The sequence below is a fragment of the Trichosurus vulpecula genome, chromosome 1 (assembly GCF_011100635.1).
Source record: "Trichosurus vulpecula isolate mTriVul1 chromosome 1, mTriVul1.pri, whole genome shotgun sequence".
In the NCBI taxonomy this organism is placed as follows: Eukaryota; Metazoa; Chordata; class Mammalia; order Diprotodontia; family Phalangeridae; genus Trichosurus; species Trichosurus vulpecula.
In genome coordinates, this window is record NC_050573.1 from 511,078,146 (window position 1) to 511,102,530 (window position 24,385).

Genomic DNA, 24,385 nt, shown 5'->3' on the forward strand with positions numbered 1-24,385 from the left:
TCTGTCCAGATATCAGCTCTTCTCTGAGCTCAGCTCTCTTATGGACTTTGCTGTGCCATCCTGTGAGCCATTTTAATTTTAGCTAGACTTTTGGTGCAAAAGAGGGTCTCTTCAGTGAGATAATTCACATCTATCTCATAATGATAAAACAAAATCTGCATTTCTACCAAACCATAGCTAGCCGATATATATTTGTCCCAGGGACCAGGGTTTCTCAGCTTTTAACTTCCAATCCCTCATGCAGTTTTGATGCTAGAAAACAACTCAGATCAAACACTTTTTCTGAGTGTCTTTTCTCTGTAGAGCTAGTTTTTTCAGTGTTTCTCCCACGGCTACCTTTGTTTTTGCCCTTTCCGTTAACAAACTATCTAAATCTGTAATGGGTAGATCAAGACTAGTAGAAACAGTCAGCATGTTTCCTTCAAGTTATTCTGTTGTGCCAGTATTTTTGGCATACAGTATAAGCAAAATGGCTCACTTTTTTAGAAGATAAATAATAATGAGTGTTCTTTGTATTATTTTGAGGCACTTAAATATTTTCTAATTTGAAAAGCAAAAATAGCTGTTTAATAACACTTTTAATGTACAAATTGTCAAACTTTTTATTCCTATAAAAAATCCCTGTAACATACATTGATTTTATTCTTCAGCTGAAAGAACTTGTACTTATATATAAACCCAACAATGGGGCTTTAAAATATCACATTGATAACTTTTGCACACAACACTCCAGGCCAGCATGGTAGTTGTTATCTTTTTGGCTTATCTGTACATAGACTTAAAAAAAAACCCATAACATTCTAATAGGCTTTCCCCACACTCTAGTGTCATACAAAGGTCTCTATACCAAAAATTTCATAGTAAGTAGCACTAGCGATAAGCCCACATTTCTATTATTCTTTCTTGGCACTCTTCTAAGTGCCAAGTTGCTGAAATGAACAATTTTTTAAAAGTTCTTTCTGCCTGATCTGTGCTCCTGCTTCCTGGTTCTTGAACAAATTTGCTATGCATTTTTGTGAAAAAATAAAGAACAAAAAAAAAAGTCACTCTAAATACCCCAAAGTCTCCCCTGGGAGTTAACATCAGTTTTGTTCTCTTCTTCAAGTTGTTACCAGTCATTAACTTCAACCACAAAAGGGTCTTTTACATTTATCTTGCCACTATTTGTAATCACACAGTCTGTAAGTGGGCGGTCATGCTCATCTGTTTGTTGGAGTTCTATGGAGTGCACCACAGCCTAGAAAAAAGGGGTAGAGAGAAAGGTTGATTTAATTCAAACCAAAGTTTGGAAAAAAAAATCACCAAAGCCATCACCTCAATTCAGAGAGCACAAATGCAAATAGGCAGGTATTCCCCCACTTGACAAAAATTTGCCTTTTGCTTTCCAATTAAAAAAACACTTGGTTGCATCAGAGTGAATTCTACTTGCATGCCATAACACAATGTGAGACTTAACAGGAGGCTTCAACTCAGGATGGTAGCTTAATAAGCACACTACAAGTTAAGTGCAAACATAAAGTAATGGGACAGGGAACAAATTTCAAAGCAAAATCATCAAAATAATTGCATTTCCTAAGAGATACCAATGGGATGTCTGAAAGTAATTTGAAAAAATTCATCTGCCCACTTAGAACTGGATCTGTACACTGTAAATAACATCAACTACAGCTAGAATAAATCTGTGCTAAATAAAGAGTTATAAAATGAATAGATTAATCATCCTTAATGTGAGCTACTCCCAAGAATCTGAATCAGCTGAACACATTCATGTTCACTTTTTAAATAGATAACTTTTAAAAACTAGTCTATACACTTGATGCCAAGGCTACTAACATGTCTTTGAAATGAAAATGCAGATTCTTTCATTACAATGCATCTTCCATTCTTCCTTTCATTTCTTTATTTCTCACAAAGTGCTCAACTGTCCTTAGCTTCAACTACTACAACTTCTCCATCACTTTCCACAATTAAAGTATTATCTGCAATTTAATCAGTTTTTCAAGAAAAAGTCAAACAAGGTAGATAAATTTACTGTTAAAGCATATTTAAAATTAAATTATTTAACATGACTCATTAATTTAATGCTTAAAAACTCTCCAATTACCATTCCATCAATGACTTTCCCAAATACTACATGTTTTCCATCCAACCAGCTAGGCTTGGTCACAGTAATGAAGAACTGAGAACCATTGGTATCTGGTCCAGAATTTGCCATGCTGACCCATCCAATGCCATAATGCTTGAGCTTAAAGTTCTCATCTGGAAAGTTGTCTCCATAGATACTAGTACCTGTAAGAGACAAAAGCAAATAAAGGTCAACATATCTACATATATGATATAGGGAAGGATTTTTTTTTTTCTGATAGAATGTACTAGAGAGAAAGTCAAGTACACTCTATAGGGAGTTACCAACATAAAACTATTGGATTCTTTTTTGTTTGGTTTCAGAACAAATGATACCTGATTCTTATTTTATGATCAATAGCCATGCTTTAGACATGAAAATGCATATACAATTCTTTATGTGTAGATCAATTTTTAACATTAGTTAATAAAAATTACACACACAACATACATCCCCCCAATCAAAAAGCAAAGAAAACTATAAATAAATTTTACCCCCCCTTTTTTTTACTAAATTAAAAAAAAATCTTTGTGTTGGGTTCCATTTTGTACAACACAGTTAATTTAAACATTATGGCCTCAGTTGTACTTTTAAAAAAAGTAGCAAGAGAAAATGAAATCATTGAAGACTTTTAAGCTGAAGAACTAGGCAGTTTTTCCAAGCAGAGGAAGCATTAAATATTAGTTATCCAAAAATCCATGTTTAAAAATATTTAGTTCACGTCACAGAATTTTTCTCAATGTAGATATGGATAATTAATTGCCTTCAATGATCATGTTGAAATGAAGAAGTTTCTTCAGTTTATAACTTTATTGATTTTGGCAGAGAAGAGAACAAGAATATGATTAAGAAAGGGGGAAGAGGAAGAAAAAGAAAAATTCAGGAATGAATCAGATAGTAATTGCATTTGCTAGAAAAACTATCTCAGTAATAGAATGCCATATTCTTTCTTCAGAAGATGCTAATTCCAGGTTACTGTTATTACAGCATGGAGTCAGAGGACTTGGGTTCAAATTCTATCTCTGTCATTTGCTACCTGTGTGATCTTGGGTAAGTCTCTTGATCTTATTGAACCTTAATTTCTTCATCTGTAAAATGAAAGGTTGGACTAGATGATTTCTAGGTCCCTTTTCTAATCTATGGTCCTATAAACCTGTTTAATTTTCTTGGATGTGGTGTCTAGATCGAAATGTTTTGTTGTTTATCTGAAAGTATTTAGAAGATCTTCTACATTATTAAGAAACTGGTTCTTACGGGCTTTTGTATGCCCTTTGTAAAATTTTGGCGAATTCTCCTGCTGGATGTATCTGGTCATAGAATATGGTGACACTCATTACTTTCAAGAAGAAAGATACTGTCACTTTATTATAAACCTGGTTTTGTATTTCAGCATAGTTCTTAAATAATCTGTTGTATCTTCTGATAGATTTTCATTATTTAATCTAATTTTGTTTTGGTATCACTTAAATTTTCAAAGTTGGGGATTCTGGGCAAAAAATATATATTAAATTTGCCAAATAATTACTTAATTCATTTTTCCCTTCAGCTAGAATGTTATTAATCCTCATATGACTCGGTATTCTTCTGAAGTAACTGAAATCATCCTGTGTGGTATGGTTTGTCATCTTGAGTTGACATCAAATCAGAGTGTGAATTGAAAACTTTTTGCAAACTGTTCAGGATGAGCCTGCTCTCCCTCTAAGTGATGCACTAAGTATGGAATGCTTGTTAAGACTTCCCAATGCTGCCTATAATCTAATAACATTGACAAAATTTCTTTGCTTTGCATACTAGTTAAATAACAGTGTCCCATGTCTTCTCTTGCAACTTCTCATCTGCTAGATGCTGTATTGTATTGTATTTCATAGTTAGGCCCTCTGTATGACTCTCAATCCTTCGGGATGCCTTCTGCATTTAATACTATATTTAACTGATTATTAATTTTCTTTTCAGATTCTGTAGCCTGGGAACTTTCAAAATCAAGGGAAGAAATTGACCCCTGTTCAAGGTCTGTGCACATGAAAACTTTAATTAGATTTCCTCATGTTAAATTATCCTCAGTCTGAGAGACTCTCTGATTCATAAAATGTCCCTAAGGGAGAGGTGGAAAGAGAAGTGGAAAGTCAGCAAAAGGAGCCCTTGCACCTGTCACCTACCCCTGTGTGAAGCCAAGCCAGGAGGCGACAGTACGAACAACTGGAGAGGGCAAGGGACAATAGATTGTATTGTAAAATTCATTTTTAAGTCACTTGTTTGGAACTTAACACATTTTCTCAAAAGTAAAAAAAAACACTATATAGATATCATACAAAGGAACTTAAGTTCTCAGAATGGCCACAGAAACCTATGTTGTAGTACTCTGCGAAAGCTTCAAGTATGGTCCCTGGAATGAACTGTGTCTGCTTTCCAAGAAGCAGCCTCGCTAAGTGCAGAGAGGCCCATTACCAGTTGATTGCTTACCAGGTGATGAATTACTTGACTACTGTTATGAAGCAAAGAAAAATTAAATATTACCCTTAGGCCAATGAGGCTTCCTTCTAGTGGCAGAGTAGTGGAAAATTAGAGGGAGGATGCTAAGAAGCACATAATTTTTACATAATCTATAAGCTTTAATTTAACTGTTAGATACTTAGATATTAGATTTCTGTTCAACACTGCTAGAAAAACAGAATCACAGAAATGTGAGTGAAGCTGTATAATGTGGCAGCCAAGAAAGCAAATGACACTTTGGACTATATTGAGAGGCCTAAACTCCCATGTCTAAGGAGGGGCTGGTCCCTCAGCACTCTGCTCCAGTCAAACTGCCTCTAGAACGTTTTGTTCAGTTGTATGCACTGTAGCTTAAGAAAGACTTTCATAAGCTAAAGAGCATTCAGAGGAGAGCTGTGAGGATGGTCAGTCAGCTATAAACCTTTACTGAGCACTAGCCATATGCCAGGTTACTGCTAAGCACTGATACAAAAAAAAAAAGGCAAAAATAGCCCCTGCCGTCAAGGAGCTAACATTCCAACTGTAGAGACAACATGTAAAAACTACATGCAACCAAGACATAAACAAGGTAAAATGAAGCTACTGTCAAAGAGAAGGCACTGGCACTAAGAGGGGCTGGGAAAAGAAGCTTGTAGAGGGTGGGATTTTAGCTGAGCCTTGAAGGAAACCAGGAAAGCCAGGAGGCAGGGATGAGGAAGGAGGGCATCTTAGATATGGAAGGACAGTCAGTGAAAATGCCCAGAGTTGGGAGCTGGAGTGTCTTATATGAAGAACGGTAGTAAGCCAGTATCACTGGATTGAAGAAATCATGGAGGGAACTAAGGTATAAAGAGACTGGAAGGATAGGAAGGGCCCAGGTCATGAAGGGTTTCAAAAGCCAAACAGAGGACTTTATTTTCGATTCTGGAGGTGATAAGATATTGAACGGGGGTATGACCTATACTTTAGGAAGATCAGTTTAACAGGAGAATGTACTAGGGTGGGGGAAAAACTTGAGGCAGGGAGACCCACCAGAAGGCTATTGCAATAGTCCAGTTGTGAGGAGATGAGGATCTGCACAGTACAATGTCAGAATAGGGAAAGGTTATATGTGCTGCAAAAGAAAAATCAACACAACTTGACAACAGATTGGATTATGTGGGATAAGCAATAGTGAGCTAAGGATGATACTTAGGTTGTGAGCCTGGGAGGATGATGATGGGCTTGAGTCCAGATTATAGGAGGATTAATTGAAGGAATTTAGAATACTTGGCCTGCAGAAGAAATCACCCACTTGTGTTTTTACAACATCATTATCATATAAATTGGTCTCCTGGTTCTATTCATTTCATTCTTCATAAGTTTATACAATGATCATTCCTGACTTCAAAGGTCTGATGATGAAACATGCTATCCATTACAGAAGAGTAACAGATTTAGATTACAGAATGAAATATGAAGTGCGTGTATCACACACATACATGTGCACTGAATATATATGTATGTATGTAGGTAGGTAGGTATATAGCCATTTAGGGAATTTATTTTGCTTGACTATGCATTTTTCTTTTCTTTTTTTTTCCAGTAGGGTGGAAGTAGGGTAGAAGGGAGAGAGAGAGATTTCTTTTTTTTTTTAATAGATCAGTGAGGATGTGAAATGTTGCATGCATTTTTGGATGTGGTCACTATTATTAGTTTTACTTACTTGTTTTACTTTTTTTGATATGAGATTTCTCAAAAAGTGAAAGTAATCTGTAAAAGTTTGTAATGTAAAAACAAAACACATCAATAAAACTTTTAAGAAGAATAAAATACTCAGCAGGGACATGATAGCTGTGTCCATGTATTTGAAGGACTATCATGTGGAAGAGGAATCAGATGTGTTCTGTTTGTTCCAAGGATACAGAGCCAGGAACAATGAGTAGCAGTTACAAAGAGGCCGATGTGGCTTGATGTCAGGAAAGAAAAACTCCCCAACAATTAGACCTGTCCAGAAGCCTAATGGGCGGCTACCACAAGAAGTTCCACCTCCTGGGCTCTCTCCAAACAAAGCTGGATGACTACTTATCAGGTACATTATAGCAGGGATCCCTTTTGTTGTGTGTACTAGACTGTACTAGCTTTGAGGTCCCTTCCAACTCTCACAGTCTGAATTTTGAGTCTCACTATAAAAGAAACCAGAAAATAGAGGAAGCTGCATTTAAGTGAATAGATGACTCAAGGGTTCTCCTTGGAGAAGAAAGTAAAGAGTTACTAGACTTGGTCATCTCATACTGCCATTCTCATGACAAATGTAAGTAAAAAGACCATGATAAAGACAATTTCTGATTTTAAACTAGGACCTGTTGCAGAGGATCTTTTAAGAACTAAAGCTGGTAGTGATAAGTCACTACCAGCTTTACCTGGGGTCTCCACAGTAGAGGGGACCCTAGGTGAAGCAGGGGGTGGCAGGTAATCTGGTAGTGGGAAGCAGATACCCCATGCCCACCCCCTCACTCTTATGTGGCAGTCTAGAGACAAGAAGACATGAAAAATAATGAGGCAGCAATAATGGAACCAATATGAATATGGGGAAAAGGAGGATCTAGAAAGGGGGAAAGGAATCACTTTTAGAACAGATCGCAGTGGGATTCTGAATACCTTGGAGGAAGAGGAGCTACTTTAGAAAGTTTGAGCTCTGTTAGACTGAAGCCTCTGGCTACCAACTCTGTTGTGTCTACCTCTCTCTGAGGTAGGGGAAGAAGATATACCCCAGATATCTGCCCTCTATCCTGATCTCACCCCACCCCGCTTTAAAACAAGCTAACAATAGTGGGGATGAGGAGTAGTCTCCAGGCTGGCCCTTCCTCTGAGGGTACCATAGGCCACATGTCCCAATAACTATCCGATTGCCAGATGAGAGAATTAGACATTTTATTAGTTTCCTAAATTCTGCAGCCCAAGTGACTATAACACCAGAATGCCCATATGTGAGGGACAAGCTTAAGCCCAGGTCCCACCTTGTGTGGTGCCCAAGTGACTGCCACAATTATATTGGGACCCTTCCGGCCTATCAAATGGGTTGTAGTGGCAAGCCCTCCACCGAAGAGTGTCAAACTAGTTGAAATATCAAGTCCAACCCAGGATGGGGAGTGGAGGGGAAAAAACAGCCCTATAAGCCTCACAGTGGCCAAAATTAAAAATCAATGGCTGTATGTCACTTGTGTATCTGTCTCCCTAAGGGGACCCTTCCCTGGTCAAGCCTGCACCCAACAAATTCCCTCAATAGCACAATGGATCCATGTTCAAACTGGCCATGGAAATGAACACACTGTGCAGGTCCAGACCCACTGGCCCCTACTTTACCCAAGAAGAAGCCAAGGAAGTGAGAGCTAGTTGCACTTCTTGCCAACTCCATTGCCACACAGAAAGGGAACACTTAGGGAAGATCTCCCAGGGGGTTACAGTCACCATTTATCAACAAACGGATTATGTGGGATCAGGGTCTATGGTCACAGATGTAGAGGGGAGCCTAGATGAGGCAGGGAGTGGGGAGCAATCTGTTAGAAATCAGTTGGTGAGAATAAATAGTTCCCAGTTGAGATATGGAGCCATGGGACTGGGGAGAACATTGTGGATCATGTCTACTAGACAGTCCACCTATGAAGACTGGTGGGAAAAGAAGTGACTACACCTAGGAGGGAGCATATGGTCTGGTAGGAGGGAGAACTCTAGACCCTGGTCTGTACCATTGTTGCTTTATTTCTATAGGTAATGCTGGACACTGGATGGGAACCAATGGAGATGCTCTGATTCCCCATTCTCACTGTTCCTGTTGACCTATTACAGTTTCTACTTTGGTCTCTGATCTTGACCATCAACTATACTAGGTCTATACCTCAAAAAGCTCAAAAGAAAGAAGAAAAAGACCCATATATGCAAAAATATTTATAGCAGCTCTTTTTGTGGTGGCAAAGAAGTAGAAACTGAGGATATGTCCATTAGTTGGGGAATGGATGAACAACTTACCACATATGACTATGATGAGAAAATTGATAAGATATGAGGAAATAGATGATTTCAGGGAAACTTGGGAAGATTTGTATAAACTGATGCAGAATGAAATGAACAGAACCCAGGAGAACAATTTATACGATAACAACAATATTGTAAACACAATTTTGAAAGACTTAGGAACTCTGGGCAACATAGTGACCAACTATGACTTCACAGGATTCCTGATGAAACAAGCTTCCCACCTCCTGAGAGGTGGATTCAGAGTTCAGATTAAGGTTTTTTTTTTCCCTTCAGACAAGGACAATGCAGGAATTTGTTGTGCTTGACTATGTGTGTTTGTAGTAGGAGGAGAGAAAAGGTAAAACTTACTGAAAATAAAATAAAATTTAATTTTGAAAAATTAGTGTGAATGTTGGCTTGAACAACAATTGTTATTGGCAATTGCAAGTTTGTGAATTCAGGTTTAGGCAAAACTAATTTTTTTATATTATGGTGAGTAGGAAAGGCTTAAAAGATAAAATTACCTCCAGTGCCATCTCCAGCAGTAAAGTCTCCTCCTTGAATCATGAAATCTTTGATCACACGATGAAATTTGCTTCCTTTGTATCCATATCCTTTCTAAAGAGAAAAATTTCAACTGCATATACAATAGTTTTAAACTACTGAATAGATAAACCCTAGCATTCAGAGTTATATCTGAAATAAAAAATGGCTCTAGACCTAGATGAGCTAACTAGATTCTTGCGATGATATATCAAGAAAAGAAAACCAATAACTGACCCTAGCTAGCCCAGCTATTTGATAGTTGTGTGACCTTGGACATATCTCCTCCTCTCTCCAGGTTTCAGTTTCCTTATTTGTTAAGTGAGGGAGTTGGACTAGATAACTCCTAAGGCCCTTTCTAGCTCTAAGTATGTAATCTTATGACATTCTAAGCTATGGAGGCCAGACCAATAGTAATATAAGTATGACTCAAACTCCAAATTCCTTTCCTTGATTTTCTCTCCCCCTTGCTCCACCCACCCCCCATCGCCTTAACTCCTGGAATCCAAGGTACCCAGAATGCCTGGAAAACACGAAAATTAAAAAGGAGGATCTACCCAATAACAGAGTCACTTGCTTCTTTGTTAACATCTATTTACCCAAAGGCGTATTTTTACTTCAGATAGTGGAAGTAAAATCCCAACTCGTATATAGTTTGAAATAAAATAAACCAGACGTACTTCTCCAGTTGCCAGAGCAATGAAGTTCTCCACAGTCTTGGGTACGACTTTGCCAAACAAGCCAATCACAATTCTGCCTATGTCTTTGTCTCCAATTCTTATGTCAAAGTAGACCTGTACATGTTAAAAGGCAGAGTAAAAACATAACACAGAAGAACCACATGAGCAAAATGCATAAAAATTATACCTCAGCGTTAAACACACAGACATTTTGCTTAGCAATAATATAAAAAGGGAATGTCCTTTGAGGATACATAGTTTTGATAATCTACAAAAATCTACGCAGTTTAAAATCGTGGCATTTTTTAGACTATTTCATTTTATGAATGATCTTGAAGACTCATTCAATACTCAGATTCAGCCATACCACAGTCATAGTATTGATTCATTCTTTTATTTGCTTATTCGTAAATTCACCATTTATTAAGTGCCTACTATGCACAGAGAACATTGTATGAGGTGCCATATAGAACCAAAACAGGTATTTGCTAAAACTGTGTTTTCAGAACTCCAAGAATGAAATTTAGATCTGGATGTTATTTTCTGTTTTCAAAGGTGATATTTCCAAATACTGGCAGGGGAAAAATGCTGAGGAAGGAAAAAAGAGGCAAAACACCCACAGCTATCATCTGGACAGATTTCTTTATTTTTGTAGCTTCCAATAATGCCAAGAACCCAATGGGCATTCAATGGGCATTTTCTGACATTTGGTTCACAAGAGCCCATGAGAACATACCCTTCAGAACTAGATGGTCATTCCCTGATACAAACACAGCTATCATTTATCCTCAGTCCTTTGCCCATACTAGAGCATATGCTATTACACTGTTGAGAGTTTAGCTGACATTTCTTTGGAATCACATATATGTTGATAAAACCATATACCTGTTGAATATGTCGAAACAGAGAATGGGTAGGAGAGGGGAGCTAATAAAAGTGTTTCTTTTACCAAAAATGAAAAAAAGAGGGCAACTAAAACGTTTTAAAAAACTCACAGCAAAGAACAAGGAAACAGACAAGCAGGGAAGCTTTAAAAGTTTCATGTTGAATTTATTATATACTTAAAGGGAAAAGCAAGTATAGGTAAAAGAGATTTGAAGTTTCTTGTACACTTCTATTCCTGTCCTATTTTGTATATGGAAGTGCAATTTTATTTGGTGCTTCCTAAGTTCAGAATTTAAAAAAAAAAAGCCTGAGCCATTTACCCAAATTACACAATTAATTTGCTTTCAGTGGTTTCAAATTTACAAAAATGGAATTTAGCCTTACTTTTAAACATTTTAAGAAGAAAACAAACACACATTAGTTGACAAGGTGCTTTATTAGAGATAAGACATTCTTTAGACTTAATACATTTTTTGGACATTTTAAGTGTTGGATCTGAAATGAAACAATACACACTCTTTCATGTAATCATAGTGTAACCATGATTTGGAGACAGAATGCTTGAAAAGGCCAAGGAGCCAAAGGGCATTCTATTAGTGAGTTTAGATTATATGAACCAATTTACTGTGTGAATGTGTAAAAAAAAAGCATTCGAAAGATGGCTTTAAAAATATAAGAAGGGTTGTCAAAGAAAAAAGATGTCTTACAGTTTAGAAAAATCACTAAGTAAAGACTGTCAAGCTTTGCTTACAAGACAAGAGCTCCTGCCAATACATCAGTGCGTCTGTCACAGTATGATGTGGTATTTAGTGTTCTATGTGGCATTTTACAATTTTTACATGGCCAAAGCAGCAGGAAAGTTATTATTTATATATAGCTTTATAGAGCTCAGAAAAATGAAGATCCTGCCCTTCAGAAGCAGCAATCCAGCTACAATTAAGAAAAAACCATATTGTTAGTGTAAGACAATTTTACAAATAGATGCAGTTTCTAAGAAGGGACAGAATTTTTTTTAAAGTATGACGAGGAGACTGAGCAGAATGTAGGATTCTTGGAGTAAGCCAGGTAAGTTAACTTAATTCAAAGCAAAAAGAGAGATTATGAAGACTCGATTTTTAGAAGCTAAGAGAACCAAAGCTGGGGGACTGGCATGCTGGTGTAAGAGTTGGGGTCATTGAGTTGGCTGATCAATTGCTCCAAACTTCTTAAATAAGTGGTGAGGTTTCCCTCTGATATCTTAACTGGGGGAGCGCATCTCAATTGTTCCAGTTGATTGAGGACACTGAGTCTTACTTTGTGGGCCATCTATAAAATAGTGAGACAGTTCGGGGACTAGAGATTTGGGCATCAAGAAGCTTCTGGTGGAAATCTTCCAGCTAAGCCCCTTACAGAAAATTACTTGGGGTGGGGGGTGGGGAGCAGCTCAGTCTCAGCCTTAGCCTTTCCCTTCTGCTGCTACCTTGTCAGGAGGGAAAAGAAGACTGTAAATTTTGAAGCACCAAAGAATTTGGACTTTTTTTTATTGGCATCCTAGTAGCATTTCTGGGACAGCAGTGGCTGGAATCACTATCTGCATGAGAAATCAAGAAAAGACTGGACTCAATGAGGAAACACCTGTTCAGAATTCCATGAAGTGCTGAGCATAAAAGCTACAATATGCTTAGGGGAAACTGTGAGTAGCCTACAAAAGGGAGAGAGGGACTCCCAGAAGTCAGAAGTGATGAGCTACTACTCTGCTATATGTGTTTAAGTTTGAGTCCACTTTCCCATGGACTCTCTATACATTTGTAGGACAGACTTTGGTGTGTGTCACACAGTCTTTTGGGGGAATTGTACAGTCATTTTCAGCTGTGTCTCTTTATGATCCCATTGGTTTTTGTGGCAAAGATACTGAAGTAGTTTGCCATGTCCTTCTCCAGCTCATTTTATGGATGAGAAAACTGAGGCAAATGGGGTTAAGTGACTTGCCCAGGTTCACACAGCTAGTAAGTGTCTAAGGCCAGATTTGAACTCAGGAAGATGAGTCTTACTGACTCCAGAACCATCACTCTATGTACTGTGCCACCTAAGTGCTTGTTCTTACTATAGCATTTTAGTAAATACCCCTAACTGAAAGCTAATTAAGTCTGGCTAATTACTTGATTCTCACTGGATAATTACGGGAAACAAAAACTTCTGTTGGGGGGCTTGTGAACTAGATTAATATCACACTAGAAAAGACTCCTCTAATCCCTCAGAGCTATCTCTAGAAAACTCAGATAAGTGGGGGGAGAAGATAGTTTGAGGCTTAGAAGGTAACGGTGTTGGAGATGTGTCTTAATAGAATTCCAGACCATGCCACAGAAGACTTTAAATTTATTACTCTCAGGTTATACTATATGAGCATAGCCTTTGCACTGTCAAGTCCAGCAAGGTCTCAGATTCTGCCTGAAGTCCCAAAGCTAGCATCTTTCTGTCCCACTTGCCCAGGAAGATGCAACCAGTGTGTGTGGACTTCAGAAAAATCACTAGGTGCCCTGAAATTTCTGCATTTATTAGAGTACATCTTACTATTAGCCAGTTTGTGAGTAAAACAAAACAGAACAAAACAAACAAAACAAAAAACAAACCCTTTACTCAGTTACTGGCTGGGGGCTGAGCAAACAAATGAATTCATTTTTTTGCTCCTTGTTACTTGGGGAGCAGGACTGAGTTGGAGATTGAGATTATGAAGGTGCAAATTGGGTGAACTGAAATCAGCTTGCTTTGATTTATTATCACCATGTTCGTTAAAGCCTTTGTATAGTTACATCTTTTCAAATGATCTTGAATGAGAAACATACTGAAGAATATAATGAATGGGAGAAACCAGCGGGATAGGGGCAAAATGAGCCATGAGATATGATTGGATGACTGAGATAAAACCCTACACTGATGTAAGAGAACACCACCAGCCATAAAAGGCCAGATCTGAGGGGTGACAATCAACTGCTCTGAGAATTTTGCTCACAGAGAATTTTGCAGATACCTTGAGTTCCCTCTGGTGAGAGGTGGTATGTACCACAGGCTAAGCATACCTCCTTAGCTATCCTTGGGAATACACATACAAAACACACATGTACATACACACATATGTGTATATATGTATATGTGTGTGGATACATCAAACATCTGTATGTCAGGAACTCCCTCCTCCAATCAGAGAAGCAAACATCTGCAGTAGATACCTTAGAGTCACCTGGGGGTTCAGAGAGGTTAAGTGACTTGTCCATGATCATGTATAGCGAGGAAAAATCAGAAACACAACTTAACTCCAGATCCCCCTGCTTCCAAGTGCAGCAGTCTATCCACAACTCCACCTTTTCCTCCTCAGGAATATGAAATTCTTAACTGACAACTACTTACCTTTTATCTATTTGGAATTCAGAAGTCAATAATGTATCATTTTCCCCATTCAACTCCTATCAGAACAGTAGGTCTCAGAAGAGGAGGCACCAGTGGGCCATTTCACTAGATGTAGGAAAGCAACTTTCTGTTTTTCATGATTAGAAAATTAGCCTGTAGAAAACTACCATGTGTGAAACAGTGTACAAGATGCTGTGTAGGACTACAAAGACACATAATACATCGTGTCTGTTGTTGAAGTGTTCCCAACCTGGAAAGAAAGATAAACTGCTAATATTAATAAGTACCATATATATGCTACAGACTGAAATCATTTACAAATTATTTGAGATGAGTCATTTTAATATGGTTTCATTTTAGGAAAGCAATGATCATATATTTGTGCTTTTGATAACAGGCTCATTCAGGATGTCTGACTTTCACCACATGGTACCAAATTGATCTGACTTCCCACCGTTACTTGGTTCTCCCCCAGTTGAGTGCCAGCTTTCCTTTGGTTGAGTTTTAAATGGGAAATTTTAAAGGATAGTACACCAAGGGAAAGTGCTTAAGGTGTAGTTCTTAAAGAGCACACTTCAATGACTATTAAAGATTTTTCAATGTCAAATGATGTGGCATTTCAAGGATCATCTAAACCCACAATGACACATATCAGTTGTCCTGAAGCACAAAGGTGAGGTAGAAAACCAAAAACACCAAGAACTGACAAATTATGGTGGCAAAACTGTCTAATCCACAGCAAATACACAAAGACCTTCAGAAGGACCTAGCAGCTAGAGGATTGTTTTCATTTCTCTATAGCATGGTATCAGCTTGTTGAATTTGGAAGAACATGGAGAAGACCAGTTTAAAAAAAAAAAACCTAGCTTTTAATGACTGTTATCAAGAAAACACTTTCTATGGTTAAGACAGTACAAAGTCTTGAGTACCTTTGGGGAAAAGTAATTTTTACAGAAGAAAATCAATTTTTCATTCAAGTCTATATCAAACCATTGTTAGAAGTCCAGGTGAGCCTGACAGATCTGAGCATCTTAATTTGACTGTAAAACATATACTTTAAAAATGTTGGGATTTTTTACTTCCAATGGGCCTGCAAATTTTGTCCCCATTGAGGAAATGATGAACCCTGATAAAATATAGATATAACAAAAAGTAGAATTGTTCTAAAATTACAGAAATTCCCTAGGGGAGCTAGAAAATGGCAATCCAACCTTGCACCATCTCACATGTCACAAAAAGTTAAGGACTTTATCCAAGAGATGGAGATAACATGCTTCAGTGGCCTGGAACTCACCTGATTTAAACTCTACTGAAAATCTATAGACTAGAGTCAAGGAAAGGATTAGAAAAAGGGACTGTTTGTTAAAGATATACATAATATCCAATGTGATAAAAATGGGGTTTTACAAGGGAGAATTAAAGAATATTGCAAATATCTTGGAAAGTCAATGCCAAATCATATAAGTGATTGCAGCAAAAGAAGGATATATTGCACATTAAAAGTTTTTAAAAGATGTAAAAATTGTAAGATTTGTAGCTGTTAAAAAAACAGGTGCTAAACAACAAATAATCCTGAAAAGTGCCCCCAAACAGACAAAATTATAATTAGGAAATGTTGAACAAAATAAGTAAAAATTCAATACAACTCAGATATTAACATGAACAATGTTAATTCTATATTAGCATAGATGATGTTAATTTGTGGTTTTCTAAAAATCAGTTTCTCTTTTAATATGACACCACTAGTTTATAGTGTAGTATATCAATAATTTTTTACTTTGTCCCAACTAATTTGCATGCTGCTATGATATAGGAATACAGAGGAAGAAGAGACCCTTTACAGTCTGGATAGGTAAGTGAAGTATCATTGATGATGTAACATTTGGGTTAGACCTTGAGAAAAAGGATAAGATCTGCAACAATGAAGATGTAAAGATATTATAGGTAGTAGGAACAAAAACACAAAGCTGGGAAACTATTATCTATTTGGAGCTCAAGGATTACAGCATAATGCATATGTAAAAGAGTAGTTAAGACTAGACAGACTGAAACCAAATAACTGAGGGCCTGGAATGGTGGGGAAGGAATTCGTGTACTTATGGTAGGGTATGAATTATCACTGTTTTAGAAAGATTCATCTGTTTTGCAGGATAGATTAGAAAATGGATGGGACTAAGGGCAGGAAGGCCAGTTTTGTTCAGTGGTGGGATTCAGTTGGTTTGTACAAGTTAGGTGGAACAGGGACCTAATTTTTAGGTTAAGTTCTACAAACCGGCTGTTAGCGGCAGGGGTGGTGCCTCAGCTGGGGTTCCATGGAGAACCGGTTGTTAATTCATTTGAATCCCATCACAGGTTTTGTTACTTCAACAGTTGAGGTAAGAAGCATTAAGGGCCTAAACTGGTGTGACTAGAAAGGAAGGAAAGACAGATACATTATGTTGGACAAGTCATACATCATATTTTATTTCCTAATCTATGAGAGAAATGATTATTTCTCTCATATTAATAACCAATTAATGGGGGGTCCAGATTTTTCTCCCTTCCCATTTCATTATTCTCTACTAAGTCAAATTATCCTCTGAATAACAAGGCTGATAATGAGATTGGATTGACACTCTCCTCAATCTAGTTGAGACCCTACCCAACGGGGGAAGCTTAGTTCTGATTAAAGAGTAAAAATAATCTAATCTAGGTAAATTCCAGCCCTTTGTGTTCTATTCAGGCAAGCTAGAGTGGAGGTAGATCCCTTTGTCTAGATTGTCCAAGGATGGGGGTGGTCTGGATAGAAAGGAGTAAGAGTCACATAATCAAAGTCATATCCTCCAGCCCTTCATTAGAATAGGTCCACCTTTCATTATAATATTCATTTTCTCATTAATTGTTAACTAATCAGAGTTGATTTCTGCCTGTCAGAAATACCCACTCTTCCAACAGTCCATGTCAAGAGGGCTCCATGAGGGGTCTTTTGGCTTATGAGAGAAAGCCAAATGACCATCCTTTCATTAATTTTTCACTAGCCATAATTAATAAAATGATTAATTTCCCAGAAATCATGTCTCCCAGACTCTTCATACATCACCATAAAATGAAAGGGTTGGATTATATTGCCTCTAAATTCCCTTCAAACACTAGGATGTGATAGTGAATTCTAGTCCTAATATCACCAATCAGAAATCCCCGCCTGGATGTCAACATTCTAAATTCAACAAGTCCAAAAAAGAAAATTATCTCATCTCATTCCCCTCTAAACTTCCTCATTTCAGTTGAGCACATACCACCATTCTTAATTAATTAATAACCATTTATTAAGTGCCTACTATGTTCTAGGCAATCAGGTTTATCTTTTTGAATCATCCTTGAACGTCCCTATACTTCCACATCCAATCAGTTTCCATTCTTGTTGATAGCGTCAACCCCTCTACTCAATAAATTCCAGTGGCTGTATTAAATACAAAATGTTAGGTTTGGCATTCAAAGCCCTTCATAACATAGCCCCCTCCTACCTTTCCATTCTTCCTACACCTTACTCCCTGACCCATACTCTTTGATCCAGTGACACTGCATCTCTTGACTAAGCATTTTCTTTGGTTGTCCCCCATGTCTGGAAGGCTCTCCCTCTTCAACTCCGCCTACTGACCTCCCTGATTTCCTTTAAAATTCAGCTAAAATCCCATTTTCTACAGGAAGCTGTCCTCAACCCCTCTTAATTTCAGGATCTTCCCTCTTTAATTATTTTCTATTTGTCCTCTATATAACTTACATCATTTGCATGTTGTCTCCCCTATTAGACTGTAATTTTGAGGGCTTTGAAGAAAATAGTAGATATTACTTCTTTTTAAAAAATCACCAGGAAAACAGTATGGCAGAAAGTAGGTATAGATGAACATCTTACACAAGATAACAAGATAAAGTCAAAATGGGTACATGATTTAGACATAAAGGGTGGTACTATAACCAAATTAGGAGAGCAAGGAATAGTTTACCTGTCAGATCTATGAAGAAAGAAAGAATTTATGATCAAACAGAGATAGAGAGCAGTAGGAGATACAAAATGAATAATTCTGATTATATTAAATTTAAAAGATTTTGTACAAACAAAACCAATGCAACCAAGATTGTAAGGAAAGCAGAAATCTGGGAAACAATCTTTACAGTAAGGATCTCTGGTAAAGGCCTCATTTTTCAAATATACAAAGAAGTGAGTCAGTGTAAGAATACAAGTCATTCCCCAGTTAATAAATGGTCAAAGGATATGAACAGGCAGCTTTCAGATGAAGAAATCAAAGCTATCCATAACCATATGAAAAAATACTCTATATTACTATTGATTAGAAAAATTAAAATTAAAACAGCTCTGAGGTACTACCTCATACCTACCAGATTGACTATAAGAGAAAAAGAAAATGATAATTGTTGGAAGGTGTATGGGAAAATTGGGACACTAATGTTTGTAGAGTTGTGAACTGATCCAACCATTCTGGAGAACAATTTGGAACTATGCCCAAAGAGCTACAAAACTGTGCATACCCTTTGATCCAGCAATACCACTACTAGGTCTGTATTCCAAAGAGATTTTTTAAAAGGTGGTATGGGGCGGGGGTGGGGTGGGGGGGGAGGACCTATTTGTACAAAGATATTTACAGAAGTTCTTTTTGTGGTAGCTAAAATTTGGAAATTGAGGGGATGCCCATCAGCTGGGGAATGGCTGACAAACTGTGATATGTGATTGTGCTATAAGAAATATTGAGCAGGATGATCTTAGAAAAGCCTGGAAAGACTTATATGAACTAATGCAAAGTGAAGTGAACAGAACCAGAAGAACATTATACACAGTAATAGCAATATTGTATGATGATTAACTGTTAATGACTCAGCTATTCTCAGCAATACGATGATCCAAGACAATTCCAAAGGACTCATGATGAAAAATGCTATCTGCCCCCAGAAAAAGAACTGGTGGAGTCTGAATGTAGATCAAAACGTAATATTTTTCACTTCCTTTATTTTTCATGCTTTTATTTTGTCTGTGCTTTTTCTCACAACATGAGTAATATGGAAATATGTTTTGCATGACTGCATATGTATAACCTCTATCAAATTGCTTGTCTTGTCAATGAGGGGGGAGGAGAGGAAGGGAAAGAAAGAATTTGAAACTCAAAATTTAAAAAAAGAATGTTAAAATTGTTTGTATATGCAATTGGGAAAAATAAAATAGTATTAAAAATATAAAAGGTTACCAAGAGGACTTACATATCTACTTCCTAAGTCTACAAAATGTTTATTAGAATTTTTCTAGAAATACATTAAGGGCATTCTCAATGACTATGAGAAGGGAATGCGCAGGCTTTTACAAATGATAGTTTACAGAAGACTCCATCTCTACAGTGACATAACTGATTGAAAAAATGCAAATAGTATAAATGTGCTTCTTATTTGTTGATTAAGTATTCGAGATGGCAAAGCAAAAGCAGACCTAAGGGCTCTTCTTCAACAAGGTGTCTCCTATTCATATTTTAATAGCATAAAAGCTTCCTTGATAGATGCAACAATAGAGAAAGCTGTCTTATGACCCTCTCATTACTAACACCAAAAAAGGTAGAAAATAAAAAGACATTGTCACCAAAGATGATTTTCATTATTATGATAGATATCTGGTACAGAGTCCACATAGAAGAATTCCATTGAGATAGAAGGGCCTTCCAGGTGCTATTTATAGATAATACTGTACTGATTGTATCAAGCCTAGGAACTTCCTAAGTGAGATTCACAGTGGCTCAAGAGAATTAATATTAACAATCCAAACAGGAAACACCAAGTGGATAAAGAAAGCCTGTTGTTCAAATTATGACTGGCAATTGGATTAACAATTCATGAAAATGGTTCGTTGGCATAAATACCACAGAATTGAACAGGAAGAAGATAATGGATTACATTGCCTTTGGGAAACTGCAGTGCTAAAAACACTAAGCATCTCACTGAAGCAAAAACCTATATATTTTTATAGCTAGTGAAAACTATGTGAAATTATATTTTCAAATTCACTAAACTATTCATGTTTTTGACCCAGAGATTCCAATATAAGGATTATACTCCAGGGAGGATATTAATACAAACAAAAGATTCATATGTTCAAAAATATTTATAGCAGCATTATTTGTGATAATAAAAAGCTGGAAATAAAATATATGCCCTGAGTACTGGAATGACCAAAAAAACTGTAGTGAAGCAATACAATGGGATATTATTGTGTTGTGAGGATTGAACAACAACAAATAATTCAGAGAAACTTGGGAAGACTTGTATGAAGTGGTACAGGGCAAGGAAAACATTATACCCAATGACAAAAACAATCTACATAAAGTCAATATTGAGAGGCAATACCTTGGCCAGTCAAAGCACATCTACAGAACTGCTTTACATTCTGGGCACCACATTTTAGTAAAGACAATAAACAGCAGTACAACTGAAGATGGAGAAACAGGATGCTAAAGGGATAGGAATTCATGCCATTTAGGGCATGGGGAAGAGAAGGCTTAGCAGTATATAATAACTGTCTTCAAGTGTCTAAAAGACTGCCATGTGTAAGACACGTGTAAGAGGGCAGAATTACAAGCAACTGGTGGAAGATGTAGACAATTAGAGTTTATATTTCTGTTAAAGGCACCACTATTCACCTACTCAACCAGGTTCTTAGAGTCATCTTCTACTCTTTAATCTTCTCAAACCCTGAGCCTCTCCTCCCAACTCTAACACTCTCCCCACCCCCTTTCAAGCTGTTATTAAGTCTTACTGGTTTTCCATCCACAACATCTTTGGGATACACTTCCATTTCTACACTCACAAGAACAATGCTGTAATTCAGGACCTTATCACCTCTGAGATGGATTACTACAATAGCTTGACTGTGTTTTTAAACAGCAGGACTACTCCTAATCTCTTCCTTCTCTACTCCACAGCCATAAAGATGCCAAAATAATATTCCTAAAGTACAGATATGCCACCTCCCCACCATGTCCATCTCTGGATCAAGCTACAGTAGCTCCTTATCTCTAGGATAAAACATAGATTCCTCAGCTGGTCATTTAAAATCCTTCAGTCTTCTTCCAACTTACCTTTCCAAATTTACTTCATATTGTTCCAGTCCAAATGACCTATTTGCTGTTTCCTGAACTCATTTCATCCTCTTGTCTATCCCTTTGCAAAGGCTATCCTCCAAATCTGCAATGTATGGGAAATGACTAAACAAATGTGTTCCCTCCTCACAGATTCCTCAGAATCTTTAACTTCCTTGGAGGATTAACTCAAGCCTTTCCAGATTCCATTGGTACTGAATTGTGGTACTTTTGTGTCTTCATTTATATTTGCTTAGTTTTTGTGCATGCTGCATCTTCCATTAAGAATGGATGATACATGGGGCAGCTAGGTGGTGCAGTGAGTAGAGCACTGGCCCTGGAGTCAGGAGGACCTGAGTTCAAATCCAGACTCGGACACTTGACATACTAACTAGCTGTGTGACCTCGAGCAAGTCACTTAACCCCAATTGCCCCTCCTTCCCGCCTCTAAAAAAAGCAGAGAGAGAGAGAGAGAGAGAGAGAGAGAGAGAGGAGAGAGAGAGAGAGAGAGAGAGAGAGAATGGATGATGAGGGCAGCTATGTAGCAAAGTGGACAGAGCATAGACCCTGGAGTCAGGAGAACCTGAGTTTGAATATTAGCTGTGTGGTACAAGTCACTTAACCTCAATAACCTCAAAAAAAAAAAAAAGAATGTATGATCATTGAGGGAGCTATTTTTTGCACGTACACCACTTCCTGCAGTTCCTTACACAGGTGATCGATAGGTGATTACATATCAATACAAATATTATTTATTACATATATGTAAGTGATTAAGTTAGTAGGGGCTTAATGACTATCGAATTGAATTGATATAAGGGAAATCTTCACAATAATTAGAACCGTCAGAAAGTGGCATGGGCTCTGTCAGGAGTGTCTGCTACTCCCTATAGATCTTCTCGCAGAGGCTGAATAACCCCATTGGTGATACAGTAAAAGGAATTGTCCTGAAGGGTTACATTGGACTAGAATACCCATTTGAGGTCCTTTCTGATTCTTTGCAAAAAGCACTAGGCAGAGACAAAAGACTTATTTTCTAGTTATGACCACAGGTACCACCTCTCTAAGCTTCAACTTTCTTACGTGTAAAGCAAAGGGGTTGAACTAGATCACTGTAAGTTTCCTTCAAGCTCCAAAATTTTGTGATTGTATCACACTCTTGGTTCTGTTGAGATTTGTAGTAGTGATCATGGCTTGTTCCAAATTATTATTATTTATTATTATTCCATATTATTCCTACTGTCACCATCACCACTTTCCCACATACCTTATGTTATGACCAGACAAATATTTGTAAGAAAATGCCAGACCAAAAAGACTTTCATTCTTTGTACTTGTATCTCCAGAACCGAGCACAGTACCTAGCACAGAGTAAGAGCTTAAGAAATACCTCCTAATTGATTGACTACAGTGTAAGATGGGGACATATTTTATTCCTTTGTGCAAAAGTGGCCTGAAAAATCAAACCATAGCCTCAAGCCATGAAGAGCTACACTTTAGCTAAACATTACAAGAGACATAACTGATCTCTGACATGTTAAGACCTGGAACCAAATATTTTTGCTGTAATATGCACCCTCCCAGTTATGTGAGGTTAGTTTTAGCCTTCGTTCTTATTTTTCCTTTCTTGTTCCTGGGTCCCAGAAATGCTGTAGGAAGTACTAGCAATGAGTTCTTCCTGTGGAAAAGGCTGAGCTGATTTGGAATCCGCTCCCCATAAAAAGTCATGGGGCGGGGGAGTAGGAGGAGTATATCGGTGTCAACGTATGCATTGTAGCTTTAGTGAATATAGGTTTTTGTTTAACAGGATGGAGGCCACACAAACTAAATACAAATCATATATGCATGTATGAATGTGTGTGTGTGTGTGTGTGTGTGCTTGTGTGCACACACATATTTTTTCCTCCCAAAACCCACATACTCCAAAACCTACCTCCCCCCTTCCTTCAACCTCTTAGCTTTGCCCGTTCCACTTTCTAGAACTCCACTCGTCACCCACAGCCACCTCTAAGGGACCTCGCCTCAAAGCTGCGGGATGCTGCAGCTCCTGACCTTCTCGCGTAGGTGCACCAACATCAGCCGCGGGATCTACGCTCATGCAGCTGTGCTCACCCCGCCCGTCCAGACTTAGCTGACCAGGGCAGGGCCCGGCCTGTTGCAGCTGGCAGCGCCTCTTTCTCGGGACAGGACAGCCCCATGATATTCCCTTTCTGCACTGGGCTGCAAAAAGGAGAGAAGAGAGAGACAGCTCCTTTGCCCAAGGAGAAAAAGGGTCGGGTCGGGGGGTTCCAGGTCTAGCAGCTGTAAAGCGGTGCAGTTTCGGGGAGAGGGGAGCAAGGGATCGGAGTAAAGTGGAGAAGGGAGGAGGAGGTGGGCAAGCACTTTCTCTCAACTACGGGCGCGGGGATCTGCTGCTCTTACTGCTCAGTCACCTTGGCGGTCACGGACGGTCCTCTTTTCCTGACGCCCCCAGTCCTTGAAGAATGCACGAGGGCACAGAGCCCCAGACCCAGGGCGAGGAGCAACAGCAGCGTGCGGGGAGAGCGCATTTTGCAAGAGGAAGCTGAGAGGAGCAGCTGTAAGCAACAAATGGAGCTTGGCGGAATAAGAATTTGCGCCTGCGCATTAGGCAAGCCCCATTCTGAGCTGGCAGTACCCAAACTTGGGGGGCGCCAGGGGCGGGGGGTGGGTGGACACGCGGGAAGACTCAGTCAGATTCTGTTCTCAAGTTCTGGCCTGCGCTGGAAGGATGGCTTTTGACTCGAGGGAGGATTGCTCACTTTTCCAGCGGCTGTGCTTTGAAGTCCTGGTTGGCAAAGTAGTCAGATACCTTTGTTGCTGAGCTTATACTCTGAAAAAGCATTTATTTACAGCCGGCTGGATACAGAACTCTGTACCAGGGCGGAATACAAAAGAAATGATGGAGGCAGCTGTGAGGTTTGCTGTCTGTCAGCTTCTGTTATACACAGTTATACTGTAGTAAAACTGAGAATTTAAAGGAAATGAAAGACTACTTACCCAAAATTAAAATGAACAAAACCAGGTAGGAGACCAAAAACTAACTAATCCCAGAAAGTGGAATTGGACATACCTTACAGTTAACTAAAAAAGAAAACAAACAAAACATTGCTCCAAAAAGATTTTGAAGTATATTCTACCAAACATTTAAAGGGCAATTAACACCTATGCTA

The 24,385-nt window shown here is 38.2% G+C and overlaps 1 protein-coding gene and 1 pseudogene across 1 annotated transcript; both read right to left on the reverse strand.

The window, feature by feature from the left end:
• Positions 1-563: 563 nt before the first annotated feature.
• Positions 564-23,794, reverse strand: PPIC (peptidylprolyl isomerase C). Its single transcript, XM_036749726.1, has 5 exons — positions 23,627-23,794; positions 9,814-9,927; positions 9,115-9,208; positions 2,105-2,289; positions 564-1,237 (listed from the first exon to the last, which is right to left on the reverse strand). Exons 1-5 carry the CDS (start codon positions 23,741-23,743, stop codon positions 1,109-1,111), a joined length of 639 nt encoding a protein of 212 aa, XP_036605621.1. The 5' UTR covers positions 23,744-23,794; the 3' UTR covers positions 564-1,108.
• On the reverse strand, positions 3,589-4,363 carry LOC118858342 (annotated as a pseudogene).
• Positions 23,795-24,385: the final 591 nt, after the last annotated feature.